The following is a 12,993-nucleotide window of genomic DNA, read 5'->3' on the forward strand; positions in this document are numbered from 1 at the left end:
TCGCCACATGGTTGGCAAAGTGCACAGTATTAATTAGACTCAGTGACGTGCAGAGTGCGCGACAGGCAGACAGGAGAGGTAAATAATGTCTGGGATAAATGGGCCCTAGGAGCCGGTTAGCTGTTCATTATGTTATTTTTATTTATAGTATTGTAGCAGTAATTATGTCCTCTGTACCCCAGACAGCCTCTGGCATTTCCTGTTTGATGTTTGTATGCTATGTGTACATTATCCTTTCACAGGCAGCTGGTAATTCCTGTCTATATAGGTTGAATAAAAAGCAAATTAATTCCATGTTGCTATAGAAACGTGTCTGATTCCCTGTTTCAGTGTTGAAGTCGTTTATTCAGCTGTTAAAGCAGATAGATTTGTTTGTGATAGTCGAAGCACCATAACCACTGTCTATCAGTGACTTGGTAAAGGTGTATAGTCCCTACACTTTGGGAGTGTCAAACATTTGATGTTTCTGAGAAAACGTTTGAAAACTCACCAGTAGTAGCGTCAAACACGTCCTCCTTAAACGAACACTCCTTTTACCAGAACAACTTCACCTAAATGAAGTTGTTATGGTTGCTGGAGGCCCCTGGGTGCTCTCAAAACCTAAGGGGTTAAACTGTGCTCAAATGGTTTAAGATAGAAACATAGAATGTGACGGCAGATCAGAACCGTTCGGCCCATCTAGTCCGCCCAAGATAAGGCTAGGGACTAATAAAAGTATTTAGAAAATTGGGCAGACTAGATGGGCCGAATGGTTCTGATCTGCCGTCACATTCTATTTTTCTATGTAACCCCAAAGGCTGCCAACAGTGCCGATACCCAGGCGGCATCCTGCTTCTGAGTTGCAGGAAGTGCTGAATGCAGCTGTTCAGGGGCGCTGCTGATTAGCTAGAGTGGTCAGCTGACGCTGTAAGACAATCAGTAGCTCCCTGTTCATAAAAATAATGTACGTGCGTCTTGTTAGATAAAGTTGTTATGGTGCCCAAACTGTTCCTTTAAGTTCTCTAAAATTTGAGGATATTCACATTCGGCATCATCACACGCATGATAACACTGAATGCCACTATGCTTCGTAAAGATTACTAATGGATGTAGTGCTTTGAAATGGAGTGCAGCATGTGTCAGAGGTCCGAAATGCTTTTCCAAATTCAAATTTTTGGGGGTGGACTGTGATGATCTCAGTGAGGCAGAGCAACTGTCTTGGTGTTGGATTACAGGTAAACGTAAAGGAACACTCCAATCTCATAAAGCTTTATGTGTCTAGAGCATATCTTTTTTTTTATTTTACAAAACTGCAGATTTCAATAGAAATCTTCACTTTTATAATTTTGTTACATCTCTCTGGCTGCTAATCAGACAGCAGACCCGGTTACTTCCTGGTTGTTTAGTTCTATGGAGCTAAACTCGAGAGGCAGGTCATTTTAAGATTTCCTGCACATTTACATCTGTCCCCTATAAATCTGTCAAGCCATCTGGGTGAGTGCTTGTGACTGTCACATATGCAATCTCTACAGAACTTTAAAGGAACACTCAGAGCACTATAACCAGTGCGCTTCTGTGCTAATGGTCCAGGATACTCCCCATTATTACAGCAGTTTGATTTCTCACCGGGGTCTGGGCACTCCTCTTCACCTGCACTACGGATAATGGAGAGCCGTTGGCTCTCTGAAACTAAGCCGTGCAGGGCACTCCTGGCACCATAACCACTGCCATGGTGCCTAGACAGTTCATTTGATTTGCTGTGTCTGCTCTGTTGTTTAGTCCCACTCTTCAGGGCTGCAAACTTCAGCTACTGTTGAAAAGTTGCTTCTTTCACACAGCACTGACACACCTCCCAAGGCGGATTGTTAACTAGGTAGTGGTTATAGTAGGGAAGCAGACATTCTGAGATATATTACGTACTTGTCATGGTGATTCGTTTGCCAGTTGTTTTTCCCCTTTTTACTTTTTGTACCTCTCCTCCACACTCTATTTTTTCATGTTACTTATACAGTTTCTCAAGTTTTAAAATCGTTGCGCTGAAAAAGAGCTCCCAGTTTAGCTTTTTGCCATCTCGGCTATTCAGTGCTTTTTTAACTAGATACATTGCAGTGTTTACTAAATAAGTGACATTATTCATTAGATTTAGGGATAAGTAACTGAAATCAAGTCCATCTAAAACTTTTAAGAATGCACAGACAGTATTGGAGCAATTTGGTTAAACATTTAAAATCCGGATTTGTAAAGTCTGTATTTCCCTCTCCTCTAAATCTAGAACAATAATAGATAGTGGTATTATTAGTATTGTTATTTCTAAAGCGCAAACGTATTCAGCAACACTGTGCAAATCTAGTAAGGATGTACAGAAATACGTAGGCTGTGAGTGTCCTGCTCAAACTGCTTCTAGTCCAAGGGTATTGTCAGGGTATTGCACGGTGTCTGTGTTTAAATTGGCTGACTGCTTCCCATATCGCCAGTGGGGATTTAATAGTAAGACATGTTTGTGACATACCTGCTATCTACGTAAATCTTTTATTCTCTTTCTAGAACAGCAAAAGGATAACTCTGCTTCCCTAGACTCACTAGGAATCATGGTTCTGTTGTCAACTACTCTGACAGAGGAGGAAGAGGCTTTGCAGAGGAAATTTGCAAAACTGAAGAAGAAGGTATCTTTGTCTGTAGTGTTGTGTGGTCATACTGCCCCAAGACATAACGATGTGTAAAAGTTGGGGTTAACGATATTACGGTACTTCCAAAGTGTACTTTGCTTTCTGAAAAAAAAATGGCTATTATGTGAATAAAGTTTTTTTTTTTGTTTTTTGTTTTTTTATTGGTTACCGAAAAAGAACTAGTCACAGCATCAAAGTACATATGTGTCCACAGTAACAACCATTATTTTCATTATTAGTACAGTTAGTCACAGAGGAATGTCCAAACAGTTTGAAAATGAACACATAGGTCCTCCAATAAGTATCGAAACGTACTGTACAAATAAAGCACATTTTAATAACATTACCATGTTCCAAAAAAAAACATTCCAATATTAGATTTCAAAAGACTCTAACCATTATCGGTGCTTATCCAACCTCCAGTAAGCTGGACCGACCAAGAACAGTTGCTTTCTGAAGATTATTCCTTTAAATTATTTTGTTATAAATTAACATGTTCCTGAATGAAACAATTGGTTTCACTGCACACATTCCTTAATGCTATTTTGGTGGTAACCAATTATATATTCGATATATAAAATTATATGTCCACCCTTGCTTTCTCAATTGTAGCAAACATGGGTGCCCCAGTGAACAATCAAAGTAGATGTGAATTTTGACACTAAATCCATAGAGTGCGCATCATTAAATGTGTGTTTATTTGTGTGCATATGTAAATATATATATGGATTTTTTTTACCTTCACTTTGAATTACTGCCTTCTAGCACTTTAATGTTCACTCCTTCCATGATTCTAAACAGATGTAGTTAAACCCCTACATCTGGGGTGACTGTATCTGATTTTCTTGGACTAGTGCTGAATTATTTAAAGAAACACTCCATGCACCATAACCTCTGCCACTCCCCATAGTGGTTATGGTGGCAGGAGTGCCCTGGCATCCTCCCTCCCCCAATTGTAACCATTTAAACCGATTTATAATAGTTTGACTTCTTACTTGGAGTCTGCCGGGTGCTGCGCGCTGCCTTCACTACTGTTTAAAGCTGTAAGTTCTCTGTCTGAGCTAAGCCCTGCAGTGCACTCTTCATCTCAATTGTATACAAGGTGTTTGATATCGTTTCTATTTTATCATTAGCGCTGATCAACTATTAATCCTTGATTTCTTTGTTTCTCAACTGAGTGTCTGTATGAGTTCCTTTAAACTACCCCTGAGCTTCACATTTGTTTATCGTGCACATATGTATAATGGACCAGATTACATGTCTGATTGATGTCACGTGGAATATCACAAAGACCTTTTTAAACGGATTTAGGAAATTACAAAAATAAATAAACAGCAAAGATTAGACCTATAATATATGTGTGTATTTGGCTTTGAGTTACACTGAGTTACTGCTATAGCATTATTTAGCCCTTGTATCTTTTTCCCCCCCATTCACAGAAAAAAGCTCTACTTGCTCTCAAGAAGCAAACATCCACCAATCAGACGAGCCAGGCTGGAATCAAGAGATGTCAGTGCAAACCCATGGCTGTTCTTCCACACCCCACTTTCTTTTTGTTTATGATTTGCATTATTCACTTTTTCTTATACATTTTTAACTCTTTTTCACTGAAATGAGATATGAACATCTAAAAGCCAAAAAAATAAAGTAGGGAGGCTTTTTTATCTAGCATATGCTATTTTTATAGTTTTCTAAATTAGTAAGTACTGTACTATTTGTCCCCCCTCTCCCCTCCCCATTTAAACAGCAGAGGAGTGAGGACGGTAGCACTCGAAAGGTTTTATTTGACTTGGATAACTATATACAAATATTTTATATTGTAATACTGACTTTCCAATATATTTGTTCATTTATATTCAGAGTGTATGATGTTCATATATTTAAACCTTTTATCTATTTTGTCTATCCCTCTGTGCTATCTGTCTTGACATACATGTATCTGCTTCTCCCAGCTCTCTCAGACCAGCCTGCGGTAGACACTGCAACAGCTACAGAGCAGGCGAAGATGCTGGTAAAGACTGGAGCTATTAGTGCGATAAAATCAGGGACCAAGAACAGCGGCTTCAAGCGTTCCCGGACCCTAGAGGGGAAACTTAAGGTCATCTCTCGTATTACCAGTAGCTTTATTCCATGTGCTGTGATTCAATACCCACACAGTATTCCTTGTCCTGTATTAAACCTGTTATAATATACAAATACACACATCTTGTTCTATCCATAGAAAACCCCTTCCATGGCACTTGCCTGCGCCCTTTATAGAAGTGTTAATTGACATCTCTCTTGTTTCAGGATCCGGATAAGGGCCCTGCACCAAGCTTCCAGCCCTTTCAGCGTAATGTGTCTGTAGACGAGGAGCAGGCGGAGGTAACGTAATAATAGGTGTAGAGATTACTGACGCTGGATTCCTATTGGTGGAAACAATTTCTTCATTTTCACTTTCTAGAGTTCAAAGCGTGCCCAGAGGAAGTCACTCTATGATAGGTAAGGCTGGAAGTTCCCTCTCTCTGCCCTCCTCCTTTCAGTTCCCCCTTTCAGTTTCCATGATGTCCTTTGTTTCTCGCTACTCATTAATACACTACTGTCCCCAGCTTTGTGAGCTCCAGTGACCGGATGCGTGAGACAGAGAGAGATAGTGAAGAACGAGACGGTGAAAGAGACGCTCGCCAAAGAGAGCGGGATCTTTATGAGCGGGAGCGTGGAAGAGAGCGAGACAGAGACAGGGATAGAGATCGGGAGCGAGACCGCGGTGATAGAGATCGGGAGCGGGACCGCAGTGATAGAGATCGCGGCGAAGGATTCTATAGACGTAATTGTTCACTTGTGTCATTAAACCTTGTGTTGGAAACAGGACAATATTCTCTGTTACTCTGCACAAAGAGAGTAACGTGTCCATGTTCTCTGTGCCTAGAAGGACTGGCTTACATGTTCTTTTTCATCTCATAGGGCAACAGTCTTCTGATTTATTTATTTCCCCCCCTCTACTTTCACTTCTTAGGGTCCGATTCTTTCCCTGAACGTCGAGCACCCAGAAAGGGTAACACGGTGTATGTAAATGGAGTGGGCATGTCACAAACAACGTTACGGGAGGCCTTCTCTAAATTCGGGAACATTATAGATCTATCAACGGATGCACAACGGAAGTAAGAATACATGAGATGCATAAGTGAGCTTTGTGGGTGAGCGCAGGTGGATTGAAACCTCCTGACCGTTTGTTTGTTTTTGTCCTGTTAGTTGTGCGTTTGTTACATTTGAGAAGATGGAATCGGCTGATCAGTCCATCCAAGAGGTGAGAGTTCTGTCCTGCGTGTTCATTCTCGGTTGACAATGTCCATAGAGAGGATCATTATTTATATTCTACCTGCAAAGAACAGGAAACCTTGTCATCCAGTGGTAATCCTTCCGAACCGAGCAGAAAATGGCTCTCTGTTTTTGGTTAAAGGGAGTTTTTTTTTAATTGTTTAGCAAGAATGTGCTTCTTCTGTATTTCTCTATACATGACCTAAAAAAACATGCTTGGCCCCAATCTGTATATTCTGCTCTATTTCTGTGTATAATTAGTGTTTTGAGTTGCTTCTATTCTGATCTATTTCCCTCCTCTCACTCCAGCTCAATAACACAACAATAGAAGAAGTTCCAGTTAAAGTTAGCATCGCTCGTAAACAGCCCATGCTGGATGCAGCCACAGGAAAATCTCTTTGGGGGTCACTGGGTGAGTTCTGACCTCATTACTGCTTTCCTTATTATCTCCGTGTCTTCATTTTGTGTATTTATTGAGACATCTTCTCGTTTTGTGTATGTGTAAATAACTATTACACTTGCAGTGTCCGTGTAAAAGATCCTGCACTCTACTCCAGGTTTTCTTTATCAAGTTTGATTATTTAAACAAGGGTCTTAGCAGGAGCAGTGTTAGTTTTTCACAAATCAGTTTCCCCTATCTGCTTTTATGTTAAGAAGTCTGGGCCAATTGGTGCATAGAACATGCAGATCTATTTTTTTAATTTAATCAAGTCTGATTTAAAAATGCCTGCTACTTATTTAAAAGAAGCAATCATCTGCACCTGGTCATAGACTGTGCGAGCATTTAGGAAATGCCAAATAATCTTTATCTTTTTTACCTCTGCAGCTGTCCAGAACAGTGTGAAAGGTTCTCATCGAGACAAGAGATCACAAGTCAGCTACTCTGAAGACCTCTTCTCAGATCCCCAGCCCCGGCCTGACGAAAACCCAAGCTAACTGTTATTCAAGATGTAAAAGGACGATTTGAAAATGTGCAGGTGTAGGAATATAATATCATAAATAGCATATGCCAGGGCTTCCCAAACGTAGGAGTCAGGATATATTTATTGTAAATAGATCAATCATGTTGCCCATTTTATTTTACAAGGAACTCTCTATTCATTCCTTAATAGGCTACTTAAAAAATATATATATATATACATACCCATTTAAAACCATGTGTAATTTGTGTTCATCTGGCTTCTAAGTTTGTCAAGCCCTGGTGTATGCTTTGATCTGACCTGGAGCTGGTTGGATTAAACCAATAGTACATTGCGATGCATTATTAAGGCTGAGCTAGGTTCCACCTAACCCTACCTTGAAAAGTCTCTAAATATTGACTTTCTCGCTTTTATTTTTAGCAACTTGTGACTTGGAAAAAAAATAAAAAATACCGAAATGAATGGAGCGTTTAAAAAAAAAAAAAAGACACCATACATGTTGATTTATTTTTGCCAGAGGTATTTCTGCTAAAGCAGGTTAGCAAGGTAGACAAGTTTTGAGAAAAGCTGAATAAATGATTTTTCTTTTTTTTACCTAAACCTTGCGGTTTTCAGTTTCATTGGGAGGGGCGGGGGTCTCGAAGTGTAGTGCATTGAATTACGAAAATATCTGACTTTTAAAAATAATAAATAAAAATAAATCTAACCCTGGCTCTTTTACCATGAATGCTGCATATTTGTTTTCAGTTAACTGCAATTCACTGTTTAAGGAATAAACCCATGGTGTTTTACAAGTTACGTTGCCTGGACAATCATCAGAGAATGTGTAAATTATAAGAGATCCTTAGAGAACATTGCTTCCTCACCGCCATGCAGCTTAACATCTTGGAATGGATGGTGTGGTGCCCCCAATTCATATAGACAGCATCCCCCAATGATAACCAGTACTTTAAATGAACACAAGCTGGGTGGCATATAAAATGCCCACTCCATATTATTCCTTTTACAGAAAGCACATACGCAGACATAATTTGAAAATGTGTTACTTTATTGATATGTGTAGAGAGTAAAATCAGGATTATTGTGTCTTTATAAATGGCAATAATAATAATAATTTATAGTCAGATATAAATTTATCTGGGAACAGAGGGTAACACCCAAGGACCTTTCTTCAATATAATCTAACTGTAACTACATTAAAATGGTTCTAATATGAATCACAGCTGCTGCCACCCAGCACTTTGTCCATTTCTTGCCAAATATGGAGTCACCAAAAACTCCCCTTTTCCCTCAAATGTTAGTCCATCTGAGCTTGTTTGTGAGAGATTATGGGGAGGCACATGCACCTGATGATCTCCACACAGAAAGTATATTCGAACAAATCAGATGGGAGTGAACAAACACTGGAACAGGAACTTGTTAGCAAATGGTTGGAACAGATTTTTTAGAATTAGTACATGTTCTGCAAGTTTCTGGTTTAATGTATATACAGATATATAAAAATTTTAAAATAAAAGTTGTATTCACCACTTTAGGTACTTATTCCAGTATAGCCCCATGATTGTTCGCAACCTGTGTCTAGCGAAGAATTCTGAGCATTATAGTGTGACAATAGAACGCTGTAAGTCAATATTTCTGAGTAATATTATGGAATGTGACTATTTTATTGCTCTTTGAAGTCTGCATTGTGACAGTATTTGTCCGTCCTCGTCCCGAATTTTCTTTTTTTTAGCTCCAGACATAATTTTACACTAGTGGTATTCATAGTCGCGTGCTCTATGTCAGCATTGCTGCTCAATTCATGTGTTGTGCAAATCTAGAGTGGAACGTCTCAGAACAAGAATTTTGATAGGAAGCCGATGCATTGGAGAAACCTATGTTGTGATGTCTAAATGGTCATTTAAAAAGAGTAAGGTTGAAGCCAGTGGCAATGATATACACACACCATGTCATATAAGGTGTTTATCAGGGGAGAAGTAATTTCACTGATTGCTTCTACTCAGGATGGACAAACTATGTTGTCTTTTACATCAACATCAGCCAGGAACTCGAGATCATCAACATGTTTGCGCAGCCAGGGCAAGATCTCTAAGACATTTACATAAAAGTCTCGAGCTTCAGGATTTCTTCGTTCTTTTGATTTATCTTCGCAGGGGTTATAAATCCCAAAACTGAGTATTCCAACCTAAGGAACAAGAAACTGGTTACAAGGTAATAAAGCACAGTAGAGGTTTATTCTTTCAACTGGGATCTATAAATAAATGATAATTTCAGGCCAAAACAGCCGAGAGGTAAGATTATATCATTTTTTTTTCTGGCCTAATGTTTGCAGTTTCCTTATAAATCTTCCACAATTCACAGAATAGACCCATCACGTTCTGAGTGAAAACAGAGCGAACGACTGAGAAACGCGAGATTGCAAATTAGATTATTTAATAAATGTGGAATTGACACGTGCATTGCGTTCTCCACATATTTTTCAGTAAGTTTATTTTAGACAAAGTTTTACAATTTCCTGGTAAACTCCAGCTATTTTAAGAAGTAACATTTACTAATTGCATAAGAGAATCTGATGTGTAAATTGAGCGAATACAAGTCATAAAACCAATCTCTCTAATGTTCTAACCATGTATAACAACAGTGTAGATGAAAGAAAATGGTATATTTGCATTTAACTTTAGTAGTATACCCCAAAGAAAACATGAGTGTAATTTTTTTGCATAATATTATGGGTGTGTATGAAGAAGAAGAAGAAAAAAAAACACTTAGAAAAAGCTGTAGATCTGCTGTCTGCAGCCTTTGCAAGCCCTTCCCTTTATCCCAACTAACCAATCAGACTCCTCATTGAGATGTTTCTGTTTGTGAGTCACAAGCTCTTATGCATGTGGCTTTCCTTTGATATATTTCTCAGTGAGCTTTAGTACAGCTTATTGTGACGTTTTGGGCAACTCGCTCTATCCCAGCAAGCTTGCCACTCCCGCTTGTGCTGTCCATGTAATGGAAGAGGAAGGAAACGCGTTGGCTGTCTGACCACTTATGAAAGTCGAAAGTGCTACTAAAATCGCCACTTTTACAAATTGGAAGAATAAAATGTCTGAATCCAGTTGCAACTGAAGAGCTTTATATGTTTGGAGTGTTCTTTTAATGTGCGTTGGGCATATGGTGTGAAGACAAAAAAAAATCTCAATGCTGTTCTCTACGTGCTTCTTATTCTGGTAGTATATGGTATATCATGTGGCTACCATCTTTATAGAAACATAGAATGTGACGGCAGATAAGAACCATTCGGCCCATCTAGTCTGCCCAGTTTTCTAAATACTTTCATTAGTCCCTGGCCTTATCTTATAGTTAGGATAGCCTTATGCCTATCCCACGCATGCTTAAACTCCTTTACTGTGTTAACCTCTACCACTTCAGCTGGAAGGCTATTCCATGCATCCACTACCCTCTCAGTAAAGTAATACTTCCTGATATTATTTTTAAACCTTTGTCCCTCTAATTTTAGACTATGTCCTCTTGTTGTGGTAGTTTTTCTTCTTTTAAATATAGTCTCCTCCTTTACTGTGTTGATTCCCTTTATGTATTTAAATGTTTCTATCATATCCCCCCTGTCTCGTCTTTCCACCAAGCTATACATGTTAAGATCCTTTAACCTTTCCTGGTAAGTTTTATCCTGCAATCCGTGAACCAGTTTAGTAGCCCTTCTTTAAACTCTTTCTAAGGTATCAATATCCTTCTGAAGATATGGTCTCCTGTACTGTGTACAGTACTCCAAGTGAGGTCTCACCAGTGTTCTGTACAATGGCATGAGCACTTCCCTCTTTCTACTGCCAATACCTCTCCCTATACAACCAAGCATTCTGCTAGCATTTCCTGCTGCTCTATTACATTGTCTGCCTACCTTTAAGTCCTCAGAAATAATCACCCCTAAATCCCTTTCCTCAGATGTTGAGGTTAGGACTCTATCAAATATTCTGTACTCTGCCCTTGGGTTTTTACGTCCAAGATGCATTATCTTGCACTTATCCACATTAAATGTCAGTTGCCACAACTCTGACCATTTTTCTAGTTTACCTAAATCATTTGCCATTTGGCTTATCCCTCCTGGAACATCAACCCTGTTACATATCTTAGTATCATCCGCAAAAAGACACACCTTACCATCAAGACCTTCTGTAATATCACTAATAAAAATATTAAAGAGAATGGGTCCAAGTACAGATCCCTGAGGTACCCCACTGGTGACATGCCCAAGCTTCGAATATACTCCATTGACTACAACCCTCTGTTGCCTGTCACTCAGCCACTGCCTTACCCATTCAACAATATTGGAATCCAAACTCAAAGATTGCAGTTTATTGATAAGCCTTCTATGTGCAACAGTGTCAAAAGCCTTACTGAAATCTAGGTAAGCAATGTCTACTGCACCACCCTGATCTATAATTTTAGTTACCCAATCAAAAAAATCAATAAGATTAGTTTGGCATGATCTCCCTGAAGTAAACCCATGTTGTCTCTGATCTTGAAATCCATGTGTTTTTAGATGTTCAACAATCCTATCCTTTAACATGGTTTCCGTTACTTTCCCCACTACTGAAGTAAGGCTTACTGGCCTATAGTTGCCCGACTCCTCCCTGTTACCTTTCTTGTGAATGGGCACAACATTCGCTAACTTCCAATCTTCTGGGACTACTCCTGTTAACAATGATTGGTTAAATAAATCTGTTAATGGTTTTGCTAGTACACCACTAAGCTCTTTTAATAGCTTTGGGTGTATTCCATCAGGTTGAAATAGAACCTCTTCCTCTGTAAACTCACGTGTAATAAATGACTAATTTATCCTTTTTTTTAATGGAGGTCCCTTTCCTTCATGTTCAGCTGTAAATACCGAACAAAAATATTCATTGAGGCAGTCAGCTAGACCTTTATCCTCATCTACATACCTTCCTTCTTTTGTTTTTAATCTAACTAATCCTTGTTTTACTTTTCTTTTCTCATTTATGTATCTAAAATAAATTTTGTCCCCCTTTTTTACTGACTGTGCTATTTTCTCTTCTGTGTGTGATTTGGAAGCTCTTATAACTTGCTTAGCCTCTTTCTGCCTAATCTTATAGGTCATTCTGTCTTCCTCACTCTGGGTTTTTTTATAATTACTAAATGCTAACTTTTTGTTTTTTACTATTTTGGCCACATCTGCAGAGTACCACAGTGGTTTCTTGAATTTTTTGCTTTTACTGACAAGCCTAATGCAATTTTCTGTTGCCTTCAGTAGTGAAGCTTTTAAATAATCCCATTTCTTTTGGACTCCATTTAAGTTGTTCCAGTCTGATAATGACTCCTTTACACATATTCTAATTTTAGAAAAGTCTTTTTGTTTTTTACTATTTTGGCCACATCTGCGGAGTACCACAGTGGTTTCTTGAATTTTTTGTTTTTACTGACAAGCCTAATGCAATTTTCTGTTGCCTTCAGTAGTGAAGCTTTTAAATAATCCCATTTCTTTTGGACTCCATTTAAGTTGTTCCAGTCTGATAATGACTCCTTTACACATATTCTAATTTTAGAAAAGTCTGTTTTTCTAAAGTCTAAAACTTTTGTTTTTGTGTGGTGTGACTCAGTCACTGTTCTTATATTAAACCACACTGACTGATAATCACTGGATCCTAAACTTTCACCTACAGTAATATCTGATACCAAATCTCCATTTGTTAACACTAAATCTAGTATGGCCTCTTTACGAGTTGGCTCCTCAACGACTTGTTTTATAGACAATCCCAGTAGGGAGTTTAGAATATGTGTGCTTCTGGCACAAGTAGCTATTTTTGTTTTCCAATTCACATCAGGAAGATTAAAGTCACCCATGGTGATAACTTCCCCCTTCATTGTCATTTTAGCTATTTCTTCAACTAGTAGATTATCTAACTCTTCAATTTGTCCTGGGGGCCTATAAATTACACCTACACGAATTACTGTGTGATTACCAAATTCTAACGTAACCCAAATGGACTCTATGTTCGTCTCACTAACCTTTATTAGGCTAGATTTTATGCTATCCTTCACATACAGGGCCACCCCTCCCCCTTTCTTGCCTTCCCTGTCTTTTCTATATAAAGAGTACCCTGGTATTGCTA

At 38.7% G+C, this 12,993-nt stretch overlaps 2 protein-coding genes across 3 annotated transcripts in view; one reads left to right on the top strand and one right to left on the bottom strand.

Annotated features, from left to right (window-relative positions):
- Positions 1–7,586, top strand: NELFE (negative elongation factor complex member E). Of its 2 annotated transcripts, none has more exons than XM_063433271.1 (11): positions 1–78; positions 2,524–2,642; positions 4,085–4,154; positions 4,598–4,743; positions 4,935–5,009; positions 5,089–5,126; positions 5,234–5,451; positions 5,641–5,785; positions 5,877–5,931; positions 6,252–6,354; positions 6,769–7,586. In XM_063433271.1, exons 2-11 carry the CDS (start codon positions 2,568–2,570, stop codon positions 6,876–6,878), a joined length of 1,035 nt encoding a protein of 344 aa, XP_063289341.1. In that variant the 5' UTR covers positions 1–78; positions 2,524–2,567; the 3' UTR covers positions 6,879–7,586. The 2 variants fall into 2 exon arrangements, with proteins under 2 accessions (XP_063289341.1, XP_063289343.1); XM_063433273.1 differs by having other exon boundaries at positions 5–78; positions 2,529–2,642.
- A 788-nt stretch (positions 7,587–8,374) lies between these two features.
- Positions 8,375–12,993, bottom strand: part of LOC134572482 (complement C2-like) — a 36,387-nt gene continuing 31,768 nt past the window's right edge. Inside the window, exon 19 of the mRNA XM_063431471.1 lies at positions 8,375–9,047. Within this exon, the coding sequence (XP_063287541.1) occupies positions 8,862–9,047 (186 nt within the window). The 3' untranslated portion in view covers positions 8,375–8,861. The remainder of the gene's footprint in view (positions 9,048–12,993) is intronic.

This window comes from Pelobates fuscus, chromosome 9 (assembly GCF_036172605.1).
Source record: "Pelobates fuscus isolate aPelFus1 chromosome 9, aPelFus1.pri, whole genome shotgun sequence".
NCBI lineage: Eukaryota > Metazoa > Chordata > Amphibia > Anura > Pelobatidae > Pelobates > Pelobates fuscus.

Coding starts and splice junctions, on each gene's coding strand:
- NELFE (XM_063433271.1), top strand. CDS start 2,568: ATGGTTCTGTTGTCAACTACTCTGACAGAGGAGGAAGAGGCTTTGCAG. Junction 5,452..5,640: donor CGGCGAAGGATTCTATAGAC/GTAATTGTTCAC, acceptor TTCACTTCTTAG/GGTCCGATTCTTTCCCTGAA. Junction 5,786..5,876: donor TCAACGGATGCACAACGGAA/GTAAGAATACAT, acceptor TTGTCCTGTTAG/TTGTGCGTTTGTTACATTTG.